At 53.9% G+C, this 22,372-nt stretch overlaps 1 protein-coding gene across 1 annotated transcript in view; it reads right to left on the reverse strand.

The window, feature by feature from the left end:
- Positions 1 to 16,746, reverse strand: part of LOC129715060 (rhophilin-2-A-like) — a 24,584-nt gene extending 7,838 nt beyond the window's left edge. The window contains 13 exon segments of the mRNA XM_055664902.1: positions 1 to 87; positions 418 to 451; positions 453 to 575; positions 993 to 1,148; positions 1,150 to 1,181; positions 2,245 to 2,320; positions 2,322 to 2,412; positions 2,803 to 2,927; positions 5,981 to 6,058; positions 6,492 to 6,567; positions 6,906 to 7,034; positions 9,226 to 9,341; positions 16,167 to 16,746. The exon segment at positions 1 to 87 is cut by the window's left edge and continues 33 nt beyond it. Coding sequence (XP_055520877.1) covers positions 1 to 87; positions 418 to 451; positions 453 to 575; positions 993 to 1,148; positions 1,150 to 1,181; positions 2,245 to 2,320; positions 2,322 to 2,412; positions 2,803 to 2,927; positions 5,981 to 6,058; positions 6,492 to 6,567; positions 6,906 to 7,034; positions 9,226 to 9,341; positions 16,167 to 16,220 — 1,177 coding nt within the window. The 5' untranslated portion in view covers positions 16,221 to 16,746.
- Between the last annotated feature and the right edge of the window lie 5,626 nt (positions 16,747 to 22,372).

The raw sequence follows: 22,372 nt of genomic DNA on the forward strand, positions 1-22,372 counted from the left end.
GGGTGAGGGGGTGCAGCTGGTTGGGCATCTGGTCGTACAAACCCGTCAACGCCTGCTCCTGCTGATCCACATCATCCAACGGGCCCACTGTGGGAGTGGAGTGTTAGTCACGTCCCCACCGCCACTGAACCCCCAGCCCCCTCCCCACACCCCCCGACACCCCCCCAAAAGCCCTCCCCACCCCCACACCCCCCGCAAAGCACCCCCCCACCCCCAAACCCACACCCCCCGACACAGCACCTCCCCCCCCCCCACACCCACACCCACACACCCCCGACACTGACCCCCCACCCCTCTCACACCTGCGACACTCCCCAATCGCTCACGTCCCCACCCCCACTGTAATTCCACCCCCTCCCCACCTGTTTTCCCTCCATGCGACCTCTCTCCCCCTCCTCCCCCCCGGTCGGTACTCACGCCGATGGTCGATCAGGGCGATGGACACGAGGTAAATGCGCCAGGCCGCGGTAGTGCTGCAGCTTCACCTGCACCGTGTGTCTCCAGGCCGGGGGGACGTGGCTCTGCACCGCAGCCTGGCCCGAGCTCAGCTCCACCCCCGTGTAGGTGTCAGACAGCTGTGGACACACACCCCCCGTCAGCATCTGCCCACAGACCCCCTACACATCCCCTCCCACACCCCCCTCCCACACCGGACCCACACCCCCCTCCCCACCGGACCCACACCCCCTCCCCACACCGGACCCACACCCCCCTCCCACACCGGACCCACACCCCCCCTCCCACCGGACCCACACTCCCCCTCCCAGACCCCCCACACCCCCCCTCCGTCACCAGACCTTCCCCTTCCCTCCCTCCACCCCGGTGAAGGGTGTCCGACAGCTGCCGAGACCCTTGCCCCTCCTTGTGTGGAGCTCCCTCAGTACCACATACCACATACCCCCTCACACCCCCCCACCCGCCACAGCCCCAGCACCCACCAGTGCAGCCCCCCCTCCCCCCGCACCCACCAGTGCAGCCCGTCCTGCACCCACCTGTGCAGCCTCCTGGGCCAGCCGCAGGAGGCTGCTGACCCTGTTGGCGGTTCCTGCCAGCACCATCTCCTCAAAGCTGCATTCTCGGGCCTGTGCCAGCAGCAGGTGCAGCAGCACGCCCTGTACTGCGGGGCTCAGGTCAAAGCTCGGCACATGGTGTGTAGGTCTCACGCAGCTCCGACAGCAGCCCTGTAACACAGCACGGGGGGGTGGGAGGGGTCACTGCAGCAATGCAACACAGCACGGGGGGGGGGTCACTGCAGCAATGCAACACAGCACGGGGGGGGGGGGTGTCACTGCAGCCCTGCAACACAGCACGGGGGGGGGGGGGGTCACTGCAGCCATGCAACACAGCAGGGGGGGGGGGGGGTCACTGCAGCCATGCAACACAGCATGGGGGGGGGGGGGGTCACTGCAGCCATGCAACACAGCATGGGGGGGGGGGGGGGGTCACTGCAGCCATGCAAACACAGCACGAGGGGGGGGGGGGGGTCACTGCAGCCATGCAACACACAGCACGGGGGGGGGGAGTCACTGCAGCAATGCAACACAGCACGGGGGGGGGGGGTCACTGCAGCCATGCAACACAGCACGGGGGGGGGGGGGTCACTGCAGCCATGTAACACATGGGGGGGGGGGGGGGGGGGGTCACTGCAGCCCTGCAACACAGCACGGGGGGGGGTCACTGCAGCCATGTAACACAGCATGGGGGGGGGGGGGGTCGTCACTGCAGCCCTGCAACACAGCACGGGGGGGGGGGGGGTGTCACTGCAGCCATGCAACACAGCACGGGGGGGGGGGGGGGGGGGGGTGTCACTGCAGCCATGTAACACAGCACGAGGGGGGGGGGGGGGGGGGGCACGGGGGGGGGGTCACTGCAGCCATGCAACACACAGGGGGGGGGGGGGGTCACTGCAGCCCTGCAACACAGCATGGGGGGGGGGGTCACTGCAGCCCTGCAACACAGCACGGGGGGGGGGGTCACTGCAGCCATGCAACACAGCACGAGGGGGGAGTCACTGCAGCCATGTAACACAGCACGGGGGGGGGGTCACTGCAGCCATGTAACACAGCACGGGGGGGGAATCACTGCAGCCATGCAACACAGCACGGGGGGGGGGGGGGAGTCACTGCAGCAATGCAACACAGCACGGGGGGGGGGGGGTCACTGCAGCCATGCAACACAGCACGGGGGGGGGGTCACAGAGGAGCAATTTTGGTGCGAGGTGTTGGTGCGGATGGCATTGCTGACCTGCGGCGCTGCGGAAGGCGATGGCGGCGGCACGGAGGCCAGCGGGGCTGCGGCGGTCAGTGCGGGGCCCGTTTTGGGGTGTAGAGGGCGGCCATGTTGAAGAGCACACTGGCCTTCTCCAGCGACAGGTGCGGCTGGCACACCGGCAGCCCCGTCAGAGAGTCGTACCTGCAACGGGACGGGGGGGGGGGGGGTCAGAGACCGCAGGCTGGGGATCCCCACCCCCACACCAGCTCCCCGTCCCACGTCCCTGTCCCCACCCTCACTCCTCCTCTCCTGCCCCCACACGTCCCTGTTCCCTTCCGCTCCCCTCCCCGCTCCTCTTCCCCCCCACCCCCTCCTCTCTCCGCCCCCTCCCCTGTCCCCAACTCCCCCCCCCCACTCCTCTCCCCCCCCCCCACTCCTCTCCCCCCCCCCACTGCTCTCTCCACCCCCTCCCCTGTCCCCAACTCCCCCCCCCCCCGCTACTCTCCCCGTGTCCTGAGCGGTGGGGGGGAGGGGGGTGGCAGGGGGGGAGCGAGACTCACCAGGTTAAGGGGTGGGGTGCGGGTAACTCACCAGGTGAAGAAGAGGTGGGGATGTCGGCCCCCGGGGAAGAAGCGGCTCTCCAGGGGGGTGAGCTGCCTGTAGTACGAGGTGAGCAGCTCCACACCCGCCACACTGCGCCTCGGTGTCCGCGTCGCCTGGAACACACACACACACACACACACACAGCTGGATGACCTTAGGACCAAAGATTCTACAGCGGAGCAAGATACACCACTCCTGCCATGTCCAATAGACTGACGTGTAGTACGCTACGGAGCGTAACTTCCGCCATTTCAGTAAACACGACCCATCTTCAGTTATGCCTCTCACAGTGTAATCAGCGTTGCAGGGGAACAGTTTGTGTGGTGTAAAATGTTTTTTTATTTTTTTATTTTTAAATGCAGTAAACACTGATCAATCTCCCCCATCACTGTCAGCACCGCCTTGGTCACTATTTGTGTGTGTGTGTGTGTGTGTGTGTGTGTGTGTGTGTGTGTGTGTGTGTGTGTGTGTGTGTGTGTGTGTGTGTGTGTGTGTGTGTGTGTGTGTGTGTGTGTGTGTGTGTGTGTGTGTGTGTGTGTGTGTGTGTGTGTGTGTGTGGTGTGTGGAAACTTGCGCAAATGTTAATCTGACTGGAAGCCAAACCTGACTGGACACACGCTAATACACACAAAAATGGCACATACCTTGTACAGGGATGAACTGCAGATGCTGGTTTAAACCAAAGATTATAGAGCCGTCTATGATCTTTGGTTTAAACCGAAGACAGACACAAAAGGCTGGAGTAAATCAGCAGATCAGGCAGAATCTCTGGAGAAAAGGAATAGGTGATATTTCGTGTCGGCTGGTCTTCTTCAGACAGTTAAGGGAAAGGGAAGATATAGGCATATCTTCCATTCATTTGTCCTTAGTACAGTCTATATCTCTTGTTCCTCTTTCCCCTGACTCAGTCTGAAGAAGGGTCTTGACCGGAAATGTCACCTATTCCGCTCTATGATCGTTGCTTTTGTCCGTCTGTCCGCGCGTTCGCTTGCTCCCCTCAGACTCCGCCAAACAAATGCACAAACACACATACAGCATGTCTGGCAGTTCGGTGCGGGTCGAGGCCAGGAGCAGGACGAAGGATGACATCAAAGGGGTCATGGCAGCTAACGAAAAAGTACGGAAATGGTAAGGGGGAATTTTTTTTTTTTTTAAACACCCGAAGGATATAGATGTTTAACAAAAAAAGGGGCCCGACGATCATTCTGTGTCCATGTTAGAGGGAAGCGGAGGGGAGGATGGCATGAGTTCCTCTTTCCTCTGACTCAGTCTGAAGAAGGGTCTCGACCCGAAATGTCACCTATTCCTTTTGTCCAGAAATGCCACCGATTCGATTTGAGGATGCCATGGCGGAAGCCGGTTTACGGAAATGGCGGTGAAGATTACCCATCACCTACTACGGCTTTTTCGCGGAGTGGACTATCTTGCTCTGCTATAGTATCTTTGCTCAGGACCATCCGGGAAAACGAGAGCTTTCTGGACAGGACCTACAGCGAGGTGATCACACAAAGGGTGACAACGAGGAAGGGAATTAAATGTGGAGTGCAGGAGACCCCAGTGGCTGCACCTCCTCAGATCACATACACCTCTTGGGATGGACGAAACTTCGAGTAGCAGGCAGGGCTGTGACTCCAATGCTGGCACTGAGGCTCAACAGGGAAGAACCATAGTGGTGGGTGACTCGATAAAGTGGTGGGTGACTCGATAAATAAGTGGCAGGACAAATCAAAATAGGACGTACATGGTAAATGGTAGGGAATTGAAGAATACAGTTGAACAGAGGGATCTGGGAATAACCGTGCACAGTTCCTTGAAGGTGGAATCTCATATAGATAGGGTGGTAAAGAAAGCTTTTGGTATGCTAGCCTTTATAAATCAGAGCATTGAGTATAGAAGCTGGGATGTAATGTTAAAATTGTACAAGGTATTGGTGAGACCAAATCTGGAGTATGGTGTACAATTTTGGTCGCCCAATTATAGGAAGGATGTCAACAAAATAGAGAGAGTACAGAGGAGATTTACTAGAATGTTGCCTGGGTTTCAACAACTAAGTTACAGAGAAAGGTTGAATAAGTTAGGTCTTTATTCTCTGGAGCGCAGAAGGTTGAGGGGGGACTTGATAGAGGTCTTTAAAATGATGAGAGGGATAGACAGAGTTGATGTGGACAAGCTTTTCCCTTTGAGAATAAGGAAGATTCAAACAAGAGGACATGACTTCAGAATTAAGGGACAGAAGTTTAGGGGTAACATGAGGGGGAACTTCTTTACTCAGAGAGTGGTAGCGGTGTGGAATGAGCTTCCAGTGGAAGTGGTGGAGGCAGGTTCGTTGGTATAATTTAAAAATAAATTGGATAGGCATATGGATGAGAAGGGAATGGAGGGTTATGGTATGAGTGCAGGCAGGTGGGACTAAGGGAGAAAAGTTGTTCGGCACGGACTTGTAGGGCCGAGATGGCCTGTTTCCGTGCTGTAATTGTTATATGGTTAATTAGAGGCGTGGACAGGAGATTCTGCAGCAGCGGTCGAGACACCAGAATGGTGTGCTGCCTTGCCTCCCTGGTGCCAGCCAGGGGCCAGGACAGCAAAGGAAGTGAGGAGGAACTTATTTAGTCAGAGGGTAGTTAATCTGTGGATCTCTTTGCCACAGAGGATGTCAGTGGATATTTTTAAGGCAGAGATAGACAAGTTCATGATTAGAGTTTTTTGAAGACGTGACCAAAAAGGTCGATGAGGGCAGAGCTGTAGATGTTGTGTACATGGATTTCAGTAAAGCATTCAACAAGGTTCCGAATGGTAGGCTGATTTGGAAGGTTAGATCGCATGGGATCAAGGGGAGGTAGCTGAATGCATGGAAAATTGGCTCCATGGAAGGAAGCAGAGGGTGACGGTGGAAAGTTGTTTCTTGGATTGGAGGCCTGTGACTAGTGGTGTGACTCAGGGTTTGTGCTGGGCCCGTTACTGTTTATGGCAGGGAGAAGGGGTTTGGGGCAACACAAACACAACAAAACCTCCCCCGACCCCTGCCCCCTTCCCACATGGCCCAGCCACACCCTCACACCACCCCCTACCGGCCTCCCACCAGCCCAACCACCTCCTGCCCCCGCACCCCACACTCACCTGCCTCCCTGCCCACTCACCCCACCCCGCCCACTGCCCCCACGCTCACCTGCCGCAGGTCCATCAGGTCCAGGATCTGCTCCTCATACAGGGCAGGACTCTCGCTGTAGTGCTCCTGGATAAAGTCCTGGGGGGGGGGGGGGGGGGGGCAGGGGGGGGGGGGGGGGGGGGGGGAAGGCAGTTACACAGACGCACAATGGGGGTGGCCACAATCCCAAACCCACCCATAGTACCGAGAAACTCACCCAGCCCCTCCCCCACTCCCCCCCCGGCCTCAACCCCCCTGATGCTGGCCCTAGTCACCCTCAACCCATGGCCATTCTCCAACCCCAACTCCAGTCACTGCCCCCACAGCTGCCCCACCAGAGCCTTCCCATCCCCATACAGGTACCCATCCAACTACCCCCCCCCCCTCCCAGCTACTCCCCTCCCCCCACAGCTACCCCCTCCCATCCCCAAACAGGTACCCATCCAACTACCCCCCACCCTCCCAGCCCCAACCCCAACTCTCCCCCTGCCCGGCATCCAATCACTCCATCCTCCCCCCCCCCCAACCTCACCTTGAATGGCAGCAGGAAGTCCACCTCCTTGGTCTCCTTCAGCCCCAGTGGGATGAGGGGGAAGCACAGACTATCCCTGTGGTGGCGAGAGGGAAACGGTCACTCCAGCGCAGCCCCCGCCGGGGTCTCCAGGCAGCTCAGCCCATGGACAGCATCACCAACCCGTCAGCCTATACACCCCGCCCCGTCACTGCCAGACCTTCCCTCCTCCACCCACCCTCCACGTCCCACCCCCCTCCACGTCCCACCCCCCTCCACGTCCCACCCCCCCTCCACGTCCCACCCCCCGTCCATGCCCCCCCCTCCATGTCCCACCCCCCCTCCATGTCCCATGTCCCCTCCATGCCCCCCCTCCATGTCCCACCCCCCCCCTCCATGTCCCCACCCCCCCCCCCGCCCCTCCCCCGTACTCACTGCTCCCCCTGGTACACCTGCACCGACCCGTTGACCGTCTCCAGCTCCTCACGCAGCAGCTGCAGGTTGGAGTTGACGAAGCTGAGCTCCAGCAGCACTACCTCCCGCACCCGCGTGTTGTCCGTGACCCTGGGGGGGGGGGGGGAGGAGAGATCAGACCCACACTGACCCCCAAAGATTGATCCCCATCTCCCCTGGACCCTGGCAGGGATGAAGAGCAGTGAAGACCGTGTACAGTGTGCTTGTCTTCATTGAGTGCCAGAGGCAGGTAGTCATGGTGTAGCTCTGACACACTTTGTTTCGGCTGCATTTGGTGTAATGTGTGCAGTTCTGCTCACCCCATTACAGGGTGGATGTGGAGGCTTTAGAAAGGGTGCAGGACGTTTACCTAATGATGCTTAGATTAGAGGGTTCTAGCTACAGGGAGAGGTTGCACAAACTTGGATGGTTTTCTCTGGAGCGTTGGACTTAAACAGAATTGTATAAAACGACGGTGCAGAGATAGGGTAGACAGTCAAAACCTTTATCCAGAGTGGAAATGTCAAAGAGTCGAGGTTATAGCTCAGGTGGTAAGTTTAAAGATGTGTAGGGTAGGTTTTGTTTGGAGACCTGATGTTGCTCCAGTGAAGGGGCCAGGGGGTTGGGGGGGGGGGGGGGGGGGGGGGGAGGAGGGATGACCCACCCCCCGTGCCAAGGGGGACCCTGATCCCTAACGGAGAGTGGACTCTGCCACAGATAGTGCCTGACTGGTTGGCTGGTACTGCTGCAGACAGACAGACAGACAGACAGACAGTCTGGCACTGGTGCAGATACAGACAGACAGTCTGGCACTGGTGCAGACACAGTCAGTCAGGTGAGGACAGACAGACAGGCAGACAAGAGGGGAGCAGATGCAGGAACAGATTCAGACAGACCAGGATGGGGACGGGGAGGGACAGAGACAGACAGTCTGGCACGAGTACAGACGGGCAGACACAGTTACAAATGGGACAGATGCAGGGTCAGACACTGTTGCAGAAGGGAGGGTTGGGGGGGACTACACTGTTCCAGAAGGGAGTGAGGTGGAAGAGTGTACACAACGGTACATACAGGTTAGCCTGACTTCACTGGTTGATAAGCCTCTCTGCAGTATAAAGGCTGAGGTTTGTGAGTATTTACAAGCACACGCTAACATTGGCCAACATCAGCATAGTCAGCATCCCAAGCAGACATCTTGCCTGATCAACCTGTTGACATTCTTTGAGGAAGTCAATAATAGGACAGACAAAGATGAGTCAGTGGATGTTTTTTTCTCTAGAATCTTTGAAGGCCTTTGATACGATACCCCACATGAAGCTGCTGAAGGTGAGAGCCCACGGGGCAGGTACTAGCCTGGATATCAGGTTGGTTGGATGCAGAAGGCAAAGAGTGACAATAAAGGGCTGCCAGTGACTAGCGGAGTTCCGCAGGGGTCGGTGCTGGGGCCGCTACTCCTCATGTTGTATATTAATGATTTGGACGAGGGGATTGGAGGCTTTGTGGCCAAGTTTGCGAATGATATGAAATAGGTGGACGGGCAGGTAGTCTAGGGAAAGAAAGAACTCTGCAGAAGGACTCGGACAAGTTGGGAGAGTGGACAGAGAAGTGGCAATTGGAATATTGTGTAGCAAAGTGTGGGGTCATGTATTTTGGTAATAGCAATAAAGGCATAGACCATTTTCAAAATGCGGAGAGAATCCAGACATCAGAGATGCAAAGGAACTTGGGAGTGATGGTGCAGAATTCCCAAACAGTATTGACTCCCGCAGCTATCTAGACTTCCTACCCTGCTTCCTGTAAAGACTCGATCCCCTACTCCAATTCCTTTGTCTACGCTGCCTTTATGCCCAAGATGAGGTGTTCCACACCAGGACATCGAAGATGTTCTCATTCTTTAGGTTACCCTCTTCCATCATAAGTGAGGCCCTGACTAGCATCTCCTCCGTATCCCGCAGCTCCGCCCAGTCGCAACAGAGACAGTCTCTAGAGTCCTCACCTTTCACCCAATCAGCCATCGCATACAGCACGTAATCCACTGACATTTTTGTCGCCTCCAACGGGATCCCACCACTAGCCACAAAGAATTTATTTAGTCAGAAGGTGGTGAATCTGTGGAATTCTTTGCCATAGAAGGCTGTAGAGGCCAAGTGTGTGGCTATTTTTCAGGTAGCGATAGACAGATTTGTATTAGTACAGGTGTCAGGAGTTATGGGGAGAAGGCAGGAGAGTGGGGTTAGGAGGGAGTATGCTTGATGGGCCAAATGGCCTGATTCTGCTCCCATCACATGAGCGTGTAACTTACCGCAGCAGGTTCTCGGCCCCGGCCCGGAGCCGCATGGCTTTGATGATTTGCTGATTGAGCGAGACGCGATGAGTCTGTAGCTTGCTGCGGCCAGTCTGTGCGTACGGGTTGCAGCCCTGTGGAACACCGGCACAGTTAGTAGCCCCCCAACCCCACTTCCACCATGACCCCTCCGGCATAGACCCCCCCCCCCCGCCCCCCGCCGGATGTGGGGACAAAGTGAGAGGGTCCCTGGCCTTACAGTGGGGTCAGCAACAGGTCACACTCCCCCACACCTGGGGGTCAACACCTCCCCCTCCCACACCGAGCAGGGTGAGGGGACAAAGTGAGAGGGTGTCCATTGTAGAAGGTGGGGGGTCACATTCTCCCCTCACACAAGTATAAAGTACTAAATTCAACACACTCCCCCTCACCTGCGACAAGGCCACAGACAATCTACGACGATCGCCAGAGCTGCCGGGACTGGAGGCCACAGTGAGGGACATGCACAGGGCCAGTAGGACCATGGAGTGCAGTTGTGGGCAGCGTGTGTAGGGAGCAGGGGAGATGCAGCGCTGTGCTTCAGGCACGGTGGGGTTTGCTTAGACAATAGACAATAGGTGCAGGAGGAGGCCATTCGGCCCTTCAAGCCAGCACTGCCATTCAATGTGATCATGGCTGATCATCCCCAATCAGTACCCCGTTCCTGCCTTCTCCCCATATCCCATGACTCCGCTATTTTTAAGAGCCCTATCTAGCTCTCTCTTGAAAGTTTCCAGAGAACCGGCTTCCACCGCCCTCTGAGGCAGAGAATTCCGCAGACTCACCACTCTCTGTGAGAAAAAGTGTTTACTCATCTCCGTTCTAAATGGCTTACTCCTTATTCTTAAACGGTGGCCCCTAGTTCTGGACTCCCCCAACATCGGGAACATGTTTCCTGCCTCTAGTGTGTCCAAACCCTAAATAATCTCATCTGTTTCAATTATTCCCTTTCATCCTTCTAAACTCCAGAGTATACAAACCCAGCCGCTCCATTCTCTCAGCATGTGTGGTCTCACTAGGGCCCTGTACAACTGCAGAAGGACCTCCTTGCTCCTATACTCAACTCTTCTTGTTATGAAGGCCAACATGACATTTGCTTTCTTCACTGCCTGCTGTATCTGCATGCTTACTTTCATTGACTGATTAACAAGGACCCCCAGATCCCGTTGTACTTCCTTTTCCCAACTTCACACCATTTAGATAATAATCTGCCTTCCTGTTTTTGCTACCAAAGTAAACTGCATCTGCCCACGCCCCCAACCTGTCCAAGTCACCCTGCATTCTTATAGCATCCTCGTCATAGTTCACTGCCACCCAGCTTTGTGTCATCTGCAAATTTGCTAATGTTACTTGTAATCCCTTCATCTAAATCATTAATAGCTGCGGTCCCAGCACCGAGCCTTGCGGTACCCCACTAGTCACTGCCTGCCATTCTGAAAGTGACCCGTGAATCTCTACTTTTTGTTTCATGTCTGCCAACCAATTTTCTATCCATGTCACCACTCTACCCCCAATACCATGTGCCCTGATTTTGCCCACTAATATGGGACCTTATCAAATGCTTTCTGAAAGTCCAGGTACACTACATCCACTGGCTCTCCTTTGTCCATTTTCCTAGTTGCATCCTCAAAAAAATTCCAGAAGATTAGTTAAGCACGATTTCCCCTTCGTAAATCCATGCTGACTTGGACCGATCCTGTTACTGCTATCCAAATGTGCCGCTATTTCATCTTTTATAATTGACTCCAGCATCTTCTCCACTACCGATGTCAGGCTAACTGGTCAATAATTCCCTATTTTCTCTCTCCCGCCTTTCTTAAAAAGTGGGATAACATTAGCTACCCTCCAATCCACAGGAACTGATCCGGAATCTATAGAACATTGGAAAATGATCAACAATGCGTCCACAATTTCTAGAGCCACTTCCTTAAATACCCTGGGAGGCAGCCCATCAGGCCCTGGAGATTTATCAGCCTTCAGTCCCATCAGTCTATTCAACACCATTTCCTGCCTGATGGGAATTTCCTTCAGTTCCTCCGTTACCCTAGATCCTCTGGCCACTAGTACATCAGGAGATTGTTTGTGTTTTCCTTAGTGAAGACAGATCCAAAGTACCTGTTCAACTCGTCTGCCATGTCCTTGTTCCTCATAATAAATTCACCTGTTTCAGTCTTCAAGGGTCCAACTTTGGTCTAACTAATGTTTTCCTCTTCACATACCTAAAGAAGCTTTTACTATTCTCCTTTATATTCTTGGCAAGCTTACCTTCGTACCTCATTTTTTCTCCCCGTATTGCCTTTTTAGTTATCTTCTGTTGCTCTATAAGAGTGTCCCAATCCTCTGGCTTCCCGCTCATCTTTGCTATGTTATACTTCTTCTCTTTTATTTTTATACTGTCCCTGACTTCCCTAGTCAGCCAATGGTCGCCCCTTACTCCCCTTGGAATCTTTCTTCCTCTTTGGAATTAAGTGATCCTGCACCTTCTGTATTATTCCCAGAAATACCTGCCATTGTTGTTCCACTGTCATCCCTGCTGGGGTATCTTTCCAGTCACCTTTGGCCAGCTCCTCCCTCTTAGCTCCATAGTCCCCTCTGTTCAACTGACTCCCCTTTGTTCAACGGAGTCCCCTTTGTTATGGGGAGAGACGGGACAGGCTGCTGAACCTGCAGTGGAGGAGGCTTAGGGGTGACAGGCAGCGTAGACAGCCGGAGCCTGTTCCCACCATAGGGGTGCCTGGAGCCACGGGGATTGGGCTTAAGGGACAAATCAAAATAGGACGTACATGGTAAATGGTAGGGAATCGAAGAATACAGTTGAACAGAGGGATCTGGGTATAACCGTGCATAGTTCCTTGAAGGTGGAATCTCATATAGATAGGGTGGTAAAGAAAGCTTTTGGTATGCTAGCCTTTATAAATCAGAGCATTGAGTATAGAAGCTGGGATGTAATGTTAAAATTGTACAAGGCATTGGTGAGACCAAATCTGGAGTATGGGGTACAATTTTGGTCGCCAAATTATAGGAAGGATGTCAACAAAATAGAAAGAGTACAGAGGAGATTTACTAGAATGTTGCCTGGGTTTCAACAACTAAGTTACAGAGATAGGTTGAATAAGTTAGGTCTTTATTCTCTGGAGCGCAGAAGGTTAAGGGGGACCTGATAGAGGTCTTTAAAATGATGAGAGGGATAGACAGAGTTGATGTGGACAAGCTTTTCCCTTTGAGAATAGGGAAGATTCAAACAAGAGGACATGACTTCAGAATTAAGGAACAGAAGTTTAGGGGTAATATGAGGGGGAACTTCTTTACGCAGAGAGTGGTGGCGGTGTGGAATGAGCTCCCAGTGGAAGTGGTGGAGCCAGGTTCATTGGTATCATTTAAAAATAAATTGGATAGGCATATGGATGAGAAGGGAATGGAGGGTTATGGTACGAGTGCAGGCAGGTGGGACTAAGGGGAAAAAAATTTGTTCGGCATGGACTTGTAGGGCCGAGATGGCCTGTTTCCGTGCTGTAATTGTTATATGGTTATATGGTTATAAGGTGGGGGAGGGAATCGTGGATGCACTGGTGATCATTTTCCAATGTTCTCTCGACCTTTGGATCAGTTCCTGTGGACTGGAGGGTAGCCAACGTGACTCCACTTTTTAAGAAAGGAGGGAGAGAAAATGGGGTTTTAGAGACCAGTTAGCCTTAAATCAGTGTTCAAGAAGGAACTGCAGATGCTGGAAAATCGAAGGTACACAAAAAAGCTGGAGAAACTCAGCGGGTGCAGCAGCATCTATGGAACGAAGGAAATAGGCAACGTTTCGGGCCGAAACGTCTGAAGAAGGGTTTTGGCCCGAAACGTTGCCTATTTCCTTCGCTCCATAGATGCTGCTTCACCCGCTGAGTTTATCCAGCTTTTTTGTGTAGACTTAAATCAGTAGTGGGGAAGATGCTTGAGTCGGGTTTTAAAGATGTTATAGCAGCACATTTGGAAAGCAGTGACAGGATCGGTCAAAGTCATCATGGATTTATGAAGGGGAAATCATGCTTGACTAATCTTCTGCAATTTTTTGAAGGTGTAACAGGTAGAATGGATAAGGGAGAGCCAGTGTCTGAACTTTCAAAAAGCCGAGGTCCCACAAAATAGATCAGTGCGCAAAATTAGAGCACATGGTATTGGGGGTACGGTATTGACATGGATACAGAACTGGTTGGCAGACAGGAAGCAAAGAGTAGGAATTAACGGGTCCTTTTCAGAATGGCAGGGAGTGAGTTGGTGTACGGACCCCAGTTATTTACAATATATATTAACGATTTAGACGAGGGAATTAAATGTGACATCTCCAAGTTTACAGATGACACAAAGCAGGGTGGCAGTGTGGGCTGCGATGAGGATGCTACAAGGTGCAGTGTGACTTGGATAGGTTGGGTGAGTGGGCAGATGCATGACAGATGCAGTATAATGTGGATAATTGTGAGGTTATCCAATTTGGTGGCAAGACCAGGAAGGCAGATTATTATCTGATTGGTGTCAGGTTAGGAAAAGTGGAGGTGCAACGAGACCTGTGTGTCCTTATATCTGTCACTGAAAGTAAGCATGCAGGTACAGCAAGCAGTGAAGAAAGCTAAGGGCTTCATTGTAAGAGGATTTGAGTTTAGAAGTAAGGAGGTCTGCCTACAGTTGTACAGGGCCCTGGTGAGACCGCACAGTACTACGTGTGATTTTGGTCTCCTATTTTGTGGAAGGACATTATTGCTATTAAGGAAGTGCACCGTAGGTTCATCAGGTTAATTCCCGGGGTGGTGGGACTGGCATGATGAAGGATGGGTCGAATGGGCTTGTATTCACTGGAATTTGGAAGGATGAGACACATAAAATGTTTTAAGGGATTCAACATGCTCAATGTGTTCCCATTGTTGGAGTAGTTCAGAACCAGAGGTCACAGTTTAAGAATATAGGACTGTGATGACGAAAAAGCATTTGTGAAATCTGAATTTGTGAAATGTCAATCTGTGGAATTCTCTGCCACAGAAGGTAGTGGAGGCCAATTCACTGGATGTTTTCAAGAGAGTTAGATTTAGATCTTAGGGCGAAAGGAATCAAGGGATATGGGGGGAAAGCAGGAACTGGGTTCTGATTTTAGATGATCAGCTATGATCATATTGAATGGCGATGCTGGCTCGAAGGTCCAAATGACCTACTCCTGCACTTATTTTTCTGTTTCTAAAATTGCACACAATACTCCAGGTGCAGCCTCACCAGGGCTCTGTACAACTGCAGTAGGACCCCATAGGATAGCGCTAGTGCTGGTCGGAATGGGCTCGGTGGGCTGAAGTGTTGCTACCGCGCAGTATCTGACAGCGCAGAACAGTCTACCTCCACCCGGGCCAGCAGGGGGTAGATTCCTGGCAGGAAGGTCCTGAGCTAAGAACACAGCCTTTATTTATGCTTTCATTTCCCTGAAACTCGACCTGCAAATATGGGTGCGGTGGTGTTGTTTTGTATCAGTGACACAACCCTGCCCTTGCTGTCCCGGGCGAGCGGGCGGGGTACTGGCATCGTCTGACAGGGAGTCGGGAACTCAGACCCAGCCAGCCCGGCCGAGCTCAGAGCCAAGGAAAGACCGGGCAAAGTTACCGGTGGGGGGACATTGGATGGGACGGAGGGTGGCCCCAGGGTGAGGGACATCTGCAGTAACACGTGCACATAAGACAGTTACACATGGCAGGCAGTTTACCCACCTGGATTTAGGTGGGAGCTCAGGGGCAAGAGTTTCACTCAAACTCTAGCACGTACTGGGAATGAGGTGCCAGGGTACAGCGTGGACGCTGATATAATGGTGACTTTTAAAGGCATTTGGGCAGCTACACTGAGAGGAAGGGTTCGCTGGATGTGGGCCAAATGCAGGCAAATACCAACTGGGTCGGCCTGGACCAGGTGGGCCGAATGGACCGTTTCCCGTGCTGTACATCCTGTGACTCTGACTGAGTCCAGCTCGCTCTGTAACAGCTTCGCCCCCGAGACAGGCGCGGGTAGATCCGCAGATACGTCCTCCCGACTGGGAGAACACGGGGCGGCCGGCGGAATGAAGGGCTGTGGGTGGTGGGACACGGACAGGTGCGGGGGGGGGGGGGGGGGGTGGGGTGGCGGGGGGGGGGGGGGGGGGGGGGGGGGGGGGGGGGGGGGGGGGGGGGGGGGGGGGGGGGGGGGGGGGGGGGGGGGGGGGGGGGGGTGCGGGGGGGGGGGGGGGCAGGGGTGGGGTCGGGGGGGGGGGGGGGGGGGGGTGGGGGGGGGGGGGGGGGGGGGGGGGGGGGGGGTGGGGGGGGGGGGGGGGGGGGGGGGGGGGGGGGTGGGGGGGGGGGGGGGCGGGGGGGGGGGGGGGGGGGGGGGGGGGGGGGCCGGGGGGGGGGTGGGGGGGGGGGGGGGGGGGGGGGGGGGGGGGGGGGGGGGGGGGGGGGGGGGGGGGGGGGTGCGGGGGGGGGGGGGGGGGGGGGTGGGGAGGGGGGAGGGGGGTGGGGAGGGGGGTGGTGGGGGTGTGGCGGGGGGCGGGGAGGAGGCGAGGGGGGGGAGTGGGGGAGCGGGGGGGGGGGGGGGGTGGGGGGGACAGGGACAGGTGCGGGGGGGGGGGGGCAGGTGCGGGGGGGGGGGGTGGCAGGTGCGGGGGGGGACAGGTGCGGTGCGGGGGGGGGGGGACAGGTGCGGGGGGGGGGGGACAGGGCGGGGGACAGGGACAGGTGCGGGGGGGGGGGGGCAGGTGCGGGGGGGGGGGGGGGGGGGGGGGGGGGACAGGTGCGGGGGGCGGGGGGGATGACCGGGAGGGGGGGGGTGGGGGAGACTGGGACAGGGCTGAAGAATAAAGGATGGAGGAGGGCAGTGCAGTGCAGGGTAGCCCGACACGGTGACCCTTCAATCCCGCTCCCGGCCACACCAACCTTGTGGAAGTAGCTGTTCTCCCGCTGGGCACCGGGCCGAACCGAGTCGGTCATGGCGGGGACGGGGACGGGGCGACGGTTACCGGTGCCGCTCCGCTCCCCTCCCTGATCGGGCGGCCAGCTCGGCTCCACAATCTCCTGCTCCCGCTTTTCCGAATCCAGGTCTGGCCGCGATTCCTCAGCTCAGCTCAGCTCCCCTTCCCTTCCCGGTCTACGATTCTGCCGCTCCCGGTAACGTCTCCGTGTAGCCGCCGCTGCGCTTCCTGTCCGTGGCCTGGACCCGCCCTCACCACGAAATACACACCCGCGACCGTGGGATTGTAGTGTGGTGATTGTAGTGGTGATTGCGGGCTGTAGTGTGGTGATTGCAGTGTGGTGATTGCGGGCTGTAGTGTGGATTGCGGGACTGCAGGGTATTGCTTGTTCGTGTAACAGGTGTATGTGGGGCAGGTTTCAGCAAAGATCTTTGGGTTTCAGTGCGTGTGTCGACTGTAGGGTGAGACGTGTTGTTCACTAAATCTTGTCCTATCAACGCCGCTCCCACAGCCCAGCAGCCCCCGCCCTGAAAACCAAACACGGCTCCAACAGCTGACCCTTGTTCCCCGGCCGGGCCGTTCCCACAGCAACGTATGAACATGCCTGGCCCCTTTCCAGGCTACAGAGAGCAGTGAATAAAGGAGCTGGTGTCTGCCAGGGCCTTCAGCGGGCACAGACAACTGCCTGGTTAACTCGTCCCTTCCCACCCCAACCACCCCCTTCCCAGGTACCAGGGGCCACAGTTTAAACCATTTAGAACGGAGATGAGGAAACACTTTTTCACACAGTGTTGTGAATCTGTGGAATTCGCTGCCTCAGAGGGCAGTGGATTCTCTGGATACTTTCAAGAGAGAGTTAGATATCGCTCTTAAAGATACCAGAGTCAAGGGATATGGGGAGAAGGCAGGAACGGGGTACTGATTGTGGATAATCAGCCATGATCACATTGAATGGCGGTGCTGGCTCGAAGGGCCAAATGGCCTACTCTTGCACCTATTGATTACTGTCTACTTTCCCCTACAACTGCAGCAGATGCAACACCTGTCCCTACACCTCCCCCTCGACTCCGTCCAAGGACCCCGACAGTCCTTTCAGGTGAGGCACAGGTTCACTTGCACCTCCTCCAACCTCATCTACTGCACCCACTGTTCCAGGTGTGGACTCCTATATAGCAGGCTCGGCAATCGTTTCGCTGAACACCTTCGCTCAGTCCACCTTAATCTACGTGATCTCCCAGTTGCTCAGCACTTTAACTCCCCCTCCCATTCCGACACTGACCTTTCTGTCCTGGGCCTCCTCCATTGTCAGAGTGATGCCAGCACAAACTGGAGGAACAGCACTTCCTATTTTGTTTGGTATCTTGCATCCCAGCGGTCTGAACATTGACTTCTCCAAGTTCAAGTAACCCTTGCTTTCACGTTTTCTCCATCCCTCCCCCATCCTAGTTCTCCCAACTATTCTGACTGTCCCGTTGATTACATTTTATCTCTATTTGCTTCATAGTCAACTTCCCCTGACTAACAATGATATATTCTACATTTTCTGTTGCTGTGTGACTGTACTACCAGTACCATGGGCCAGTCAGAGTAGAAATAGGAGGATATTGCAGATGAAAACGTGGCTTGAAAAATGGTGCAAGGGGGAGGGATTCAAATTTCATGGGCATTGGAACCAGTTCTGGGGGATGTGAGACCATTACAAACAGGACGGTCTGCACCTGAGCTGGAATGGAAACAATGTCCTTGGGGGAGTGTTTGCTAGTGCTGTCGGGGAGGATTTAAACTAATGTGGCAGGGGGATGGGAGCATGAGCAGAGAGACAGAGGGGTGTAAAATTAGGGTAGGTAGCAAGGTGAAAAGTAAAAGTGGCAGGCAGACAAATCCAGATTACATTTTATCTCTATATGCTTCGTAGTCAACGTCCCCTGACTAACAATGATGTATTCTCCATTTTCTGTTGCTGTGTGACTGTACTGTAATGGGGCATGGTGCGTGACTGTACTTCTAGTGAACCTCCTCTGCACACATTTCCTGATATTTCTTCAAATGCGACCTGACCAGCGTCTTTTAGAGCCTCAGCATTACGATACGATACGATAAAAATTTTCTTCATCCCCGGAGGGAAATTGATCGGCTGAACAGTCACAACACACACGGTGCACAAAAACATGAAATTAAAAGTGAAAACAAAACAAAAAGACAAGCGACTGTTGTCTGGCTGCCCTGGGCCCAGCGCCTTTCGTTATTTGTACCCGTTTTTGTATTCTCATGCTCTTGAAATAAATGCTAGCATTACGTCTGTCTTCCTTGCTACCGATTAGTGTGACTGTACTGTAGAAGCGTAGAAACATAGAAAAACAGGAGTAGGTCATTCGACCCTTCAATAAGGAGTAGGTCATTCAACCATTCAATATGATCATGGCTGATCATCTAAAATCAGTGCCCCGTTCCTGCGTTCTCCCCATATCCCTTGATTCCTTTAGCCCCAAGAGCTAAATCTAACACTCTCTTGAAAACATCCAGTGAATTGGCCTCCACTGCCTTCGGTGGCAAATAATTCCACAGATTCACAACTCATGGGATGAAGAAGTTTTTCGTCATTTCAGTCCTAAATTGTCTCCCCCTTATTCTTAAATTGTGACCTATGTTTCTGGACTCCCCTAACATCGGGATTTTTCCTTCATCTAGCATGTCTAATCCTTTAAGAATTGTATATGTTTCTATAAGATCCCCTCTCATCCTAAATTCCAGTGAATACAAGCTCAGCCTCTATCTATCTCTTTCTCTCTCTCGCTCCTACCCCATCCTCCTCCCATTCTCCTTCTCTCTCCCTCCCTCTCTGTCTCTCTATCTCCCTCTCTGTCTCTCCCTCTCCCTTTCTCTCTCCTCTCTCTCTCTCTCTCTCTCACACTCCGTGGCCACAGTTGCGGGGGAACCTGTTCCGCTGGTATAGCGAGCACGTACTACTCATTTCCATCTTTTGTTGAGAGGTCAAATTCCACTGTAGCAATCTGAGCCTTGGTGTTGGTTTACTATTGTCACGTGTCCCGAGATACAGTGAAACACTTTGTGTGTGCGTGTGTGTGTGTGTGTGTGTGTGCGTGTGTGCGTGTGTGCGTGTGTGCGTGTGTGCGTGTGTGTGTGCGTGTGTGTGTGTGTGTGCGTGTTATCGTGATCCAGTACATGAGTACAATCACGGCACACAGAAGAGCAACAGGTGGTGCAAAGGGAAGCATACCAGAGAGCAGAATATCTTGTTACAGCTACGTAGATTGGCGCAGAGACTGTTTGGGGTGTCCTTCACCCTCCTGCTTATCAAGAATCTACGCATGTTGACGTACAAATATTCAGTCTTGTTTGAGCAAGAGTTTCAAATGCTGAGAAATCTCTGGTTTTGAAACCAACAGCAAGGGTTCCACAGTACTTTGTCCACTCCACCCTGTTGAGCTCTCTGTACATCCCTCACCTCTCTAACACTGCACAATTCCAGCTTGACCATGCCACAGAACCCAGGTTGCCCCAGTAAACCCTCCCCGAACTGCTCGCCCCTCAGTCTGCCCCAGACACGGTCTCACAATACCCTGCATCACTCACCACAACCTGTCTGTGCTTCCACAGGCCCTGCACACGTGTATCCTCTGTGTTGGAAACAAGGGAGGAGACGGCCAGTAGCTGTGCCGGGTGAGATGCCGGAACAGTGTGGCCACCAATGGTGTAAGTTGCAGCGCTGTTTAAGAAAGGCAGCAGGGACAAGCCAAGGAACTGCAGGCTGACCTCAGTTGTGGGGAAGTTACCGGGATGGCCAGAATCCATCAGCATTTGGATGGATGGATGGATGGATGGATGGATGGATAGTACGTGTGGCTTTCTGTGTGGGAAGCCGTGTCGCACGGATTTGACAGAGTTTTTTGAAGAGGAGACTCTATGACAAGGAGGTCATAGAGTGATACAGTGTGGAAACAGGCCCTTCGGCCCAACTTGCCCACACCGGCTAACATGTCCCAGCTACTCTAGTCCCACTTGCCTGCGCTTGGTCCATATCCCTCTAAACCTGTCCTTTCCATGTACCTGTCTAACTGGTTCTTAAACGATGGGATAGTCCCGGCCTCAGCTACCTCCTCTGGCAACTTGTTCCATACACCCATCACCCTTTGTGTGGAAATGTGACCCCTCAGATTCCTATTAAAACTTTTCCCCTTCACCTTAAGCCTGTGTCCTCTGCTCCTCGATACCCCTACTCTGAACAAGAGACTCTGTGCATCTACCCAAAATCAGCCCTTGTCTGACTAAATGCCCGTATATTCTATCCCTCAGAATACCCTCTAGTAACTTTCCAACTACAGATGTTAAGCTTACTGAGCTATAGTTCCCAGCATTTTCCCTGCTGCCCTTCTTGAATAGAGGCACAACATTTGCCACCCTCCAGTCTGCCAGCACCTCTCCTGTATTTATAGATGACTCGTACATTTCATCCGGGGATCCTGCACCTCTCCTACTCTTCTCCCCAATCCCTCCCTCTCCTTTCCCCTACCTTCAGCCACTCCCTCCCATCTTCCTCTCCCCTCCCTACCCCCTCCTATCCCTCTATTCCCCCACCTCCCCCACTCATCACCACTATCCCTCCTGACCTGCCCCACTGCCCTCCTGTCCCTTTATCCTCCACTCCCTACCCTGCCCCCTCCTCTCCATCTATTCCCCCTCCTCCCCTAACAATCCCTCCCCCCTGCTCTTCACCCTCCCTCTTCTTTGCCCTCTCCTGATACCCTCCCCCAATCCCTCCTTCACCCCTCGCTCTTCTCGCTCCGGACCGCGTACTCCGGTGGCTGCAGCTGTGACCGTCCCCTCTGGCCACCGCTGTCCGACTGAGGCGCTGGGCAACGCCGGGTGAGGCGGGCGCCGCCGGTGACTGACAGTGGATGCGACCAATCAGTGTGGCGATGGTGCAGGAAGAGGCATCGCCAGCCCGGCTGTGGCGGTGACTGACAGGAGAGGAGACCAGTCAGCGCATGCGCGGTTTTTTTAGATTTGTGAACCATAATAACCTTTAAAATATACCATCGACTGGAACAAAACTTGTTGCATTTGCAGCACATGAGAATGGTGAGTAAGCTGGCGAAAAATCATAGCGCTATCGTGTATCGTTTTTGCGCAAATAGAAAAACCATGCAAGATGGAAGAGCACGAGATCAGAGTTTTAGTTATATAAATATAGAAAGCATAGGTAGAAGAAGATATATATATATGGACAGACAGACAGACAGACAGACAGACAGACAGACAGATGTTTCTATACCCCAGTTGTGTAACATAGAAACATAGGTTCCCAAGGGTCTGAATTCCATCCCTCATCAGCCCACCTGCCTGTCCTTTCTATAGGATTATATGCCTGAATATTAACCCTGAAAATTAGACTGGAAAGGGATCCTAGCAGGAATGAAGGTGGAACAGCAATGGCAGGAATTTCTGGGCATAATCCGGAAGACGCAGGATCATTTCATTGCAAAAAGGAAGAAAGATTCTAAGGGGAGTAGGAGGCAACCGTGGCTGACAAGAGAAGTCAGGGATAGAATAAAACTAAAAGAAAAGATGTATAACACAGCAAAGAGTAGCCGGAAGCCAGAGGATTAGGAAATGTTCAGAGGACAATAGAAGGAAACAAAATGGGCAATACGGGCTGAAAAGATGAAGTACGGAGGGAAGCTGGCCAGGAATATAAAGAAGGACAGTAAAAGCTTCTTTAGATAAGTTAAGGGAAAAAGAGTAGCAAAGTCAAATGTGGGTCCCTTGAAGGCAGACACGGGTGAAATTATTATGGGCAACAAGGAAATGGCAGAAGACTTGAATAGGTACTTCGGATCTGTCTTCACTAAGGAATACACAAACAATCTCCCAGATGTACTGGAGGACAGAGGATCTAAGGGGATAGAGCACCTGAAAGAAATTTTCATTAGTATTGGGTAGGCTAATGGAACTGAAGGATGATAAATCCCCTGGGTCTGATGGTCTGCATCCCAGGGTCCTCAGGGAGGTGGCTCTAGAAATAGTGGACGCATTGGTGATCATTTTCCAATGATCAATAGATTCAGAATCAGTTCCTGAGGATTGGAGGATAGGTAATGTTACCCCACTTTTCAAGAAAGGAGCGAGAGACAAAACGGGGAATTACAGACC

Source organism: Leucoraja erinacea, chromosome 50 (genome assembly GCF_028641065.1).
Source record: "Leucoraja erinacea ecotype New England chromosome 50, Leri_hhj_1, whole genome shotgun sequence".
Taxonomy (NCBI): Eukaryota; Metazoa; Chordata; class Chondrichthyes; order Rajiformes; family Rajidae; genus Leucoraja; species Leucoraja erinaceus.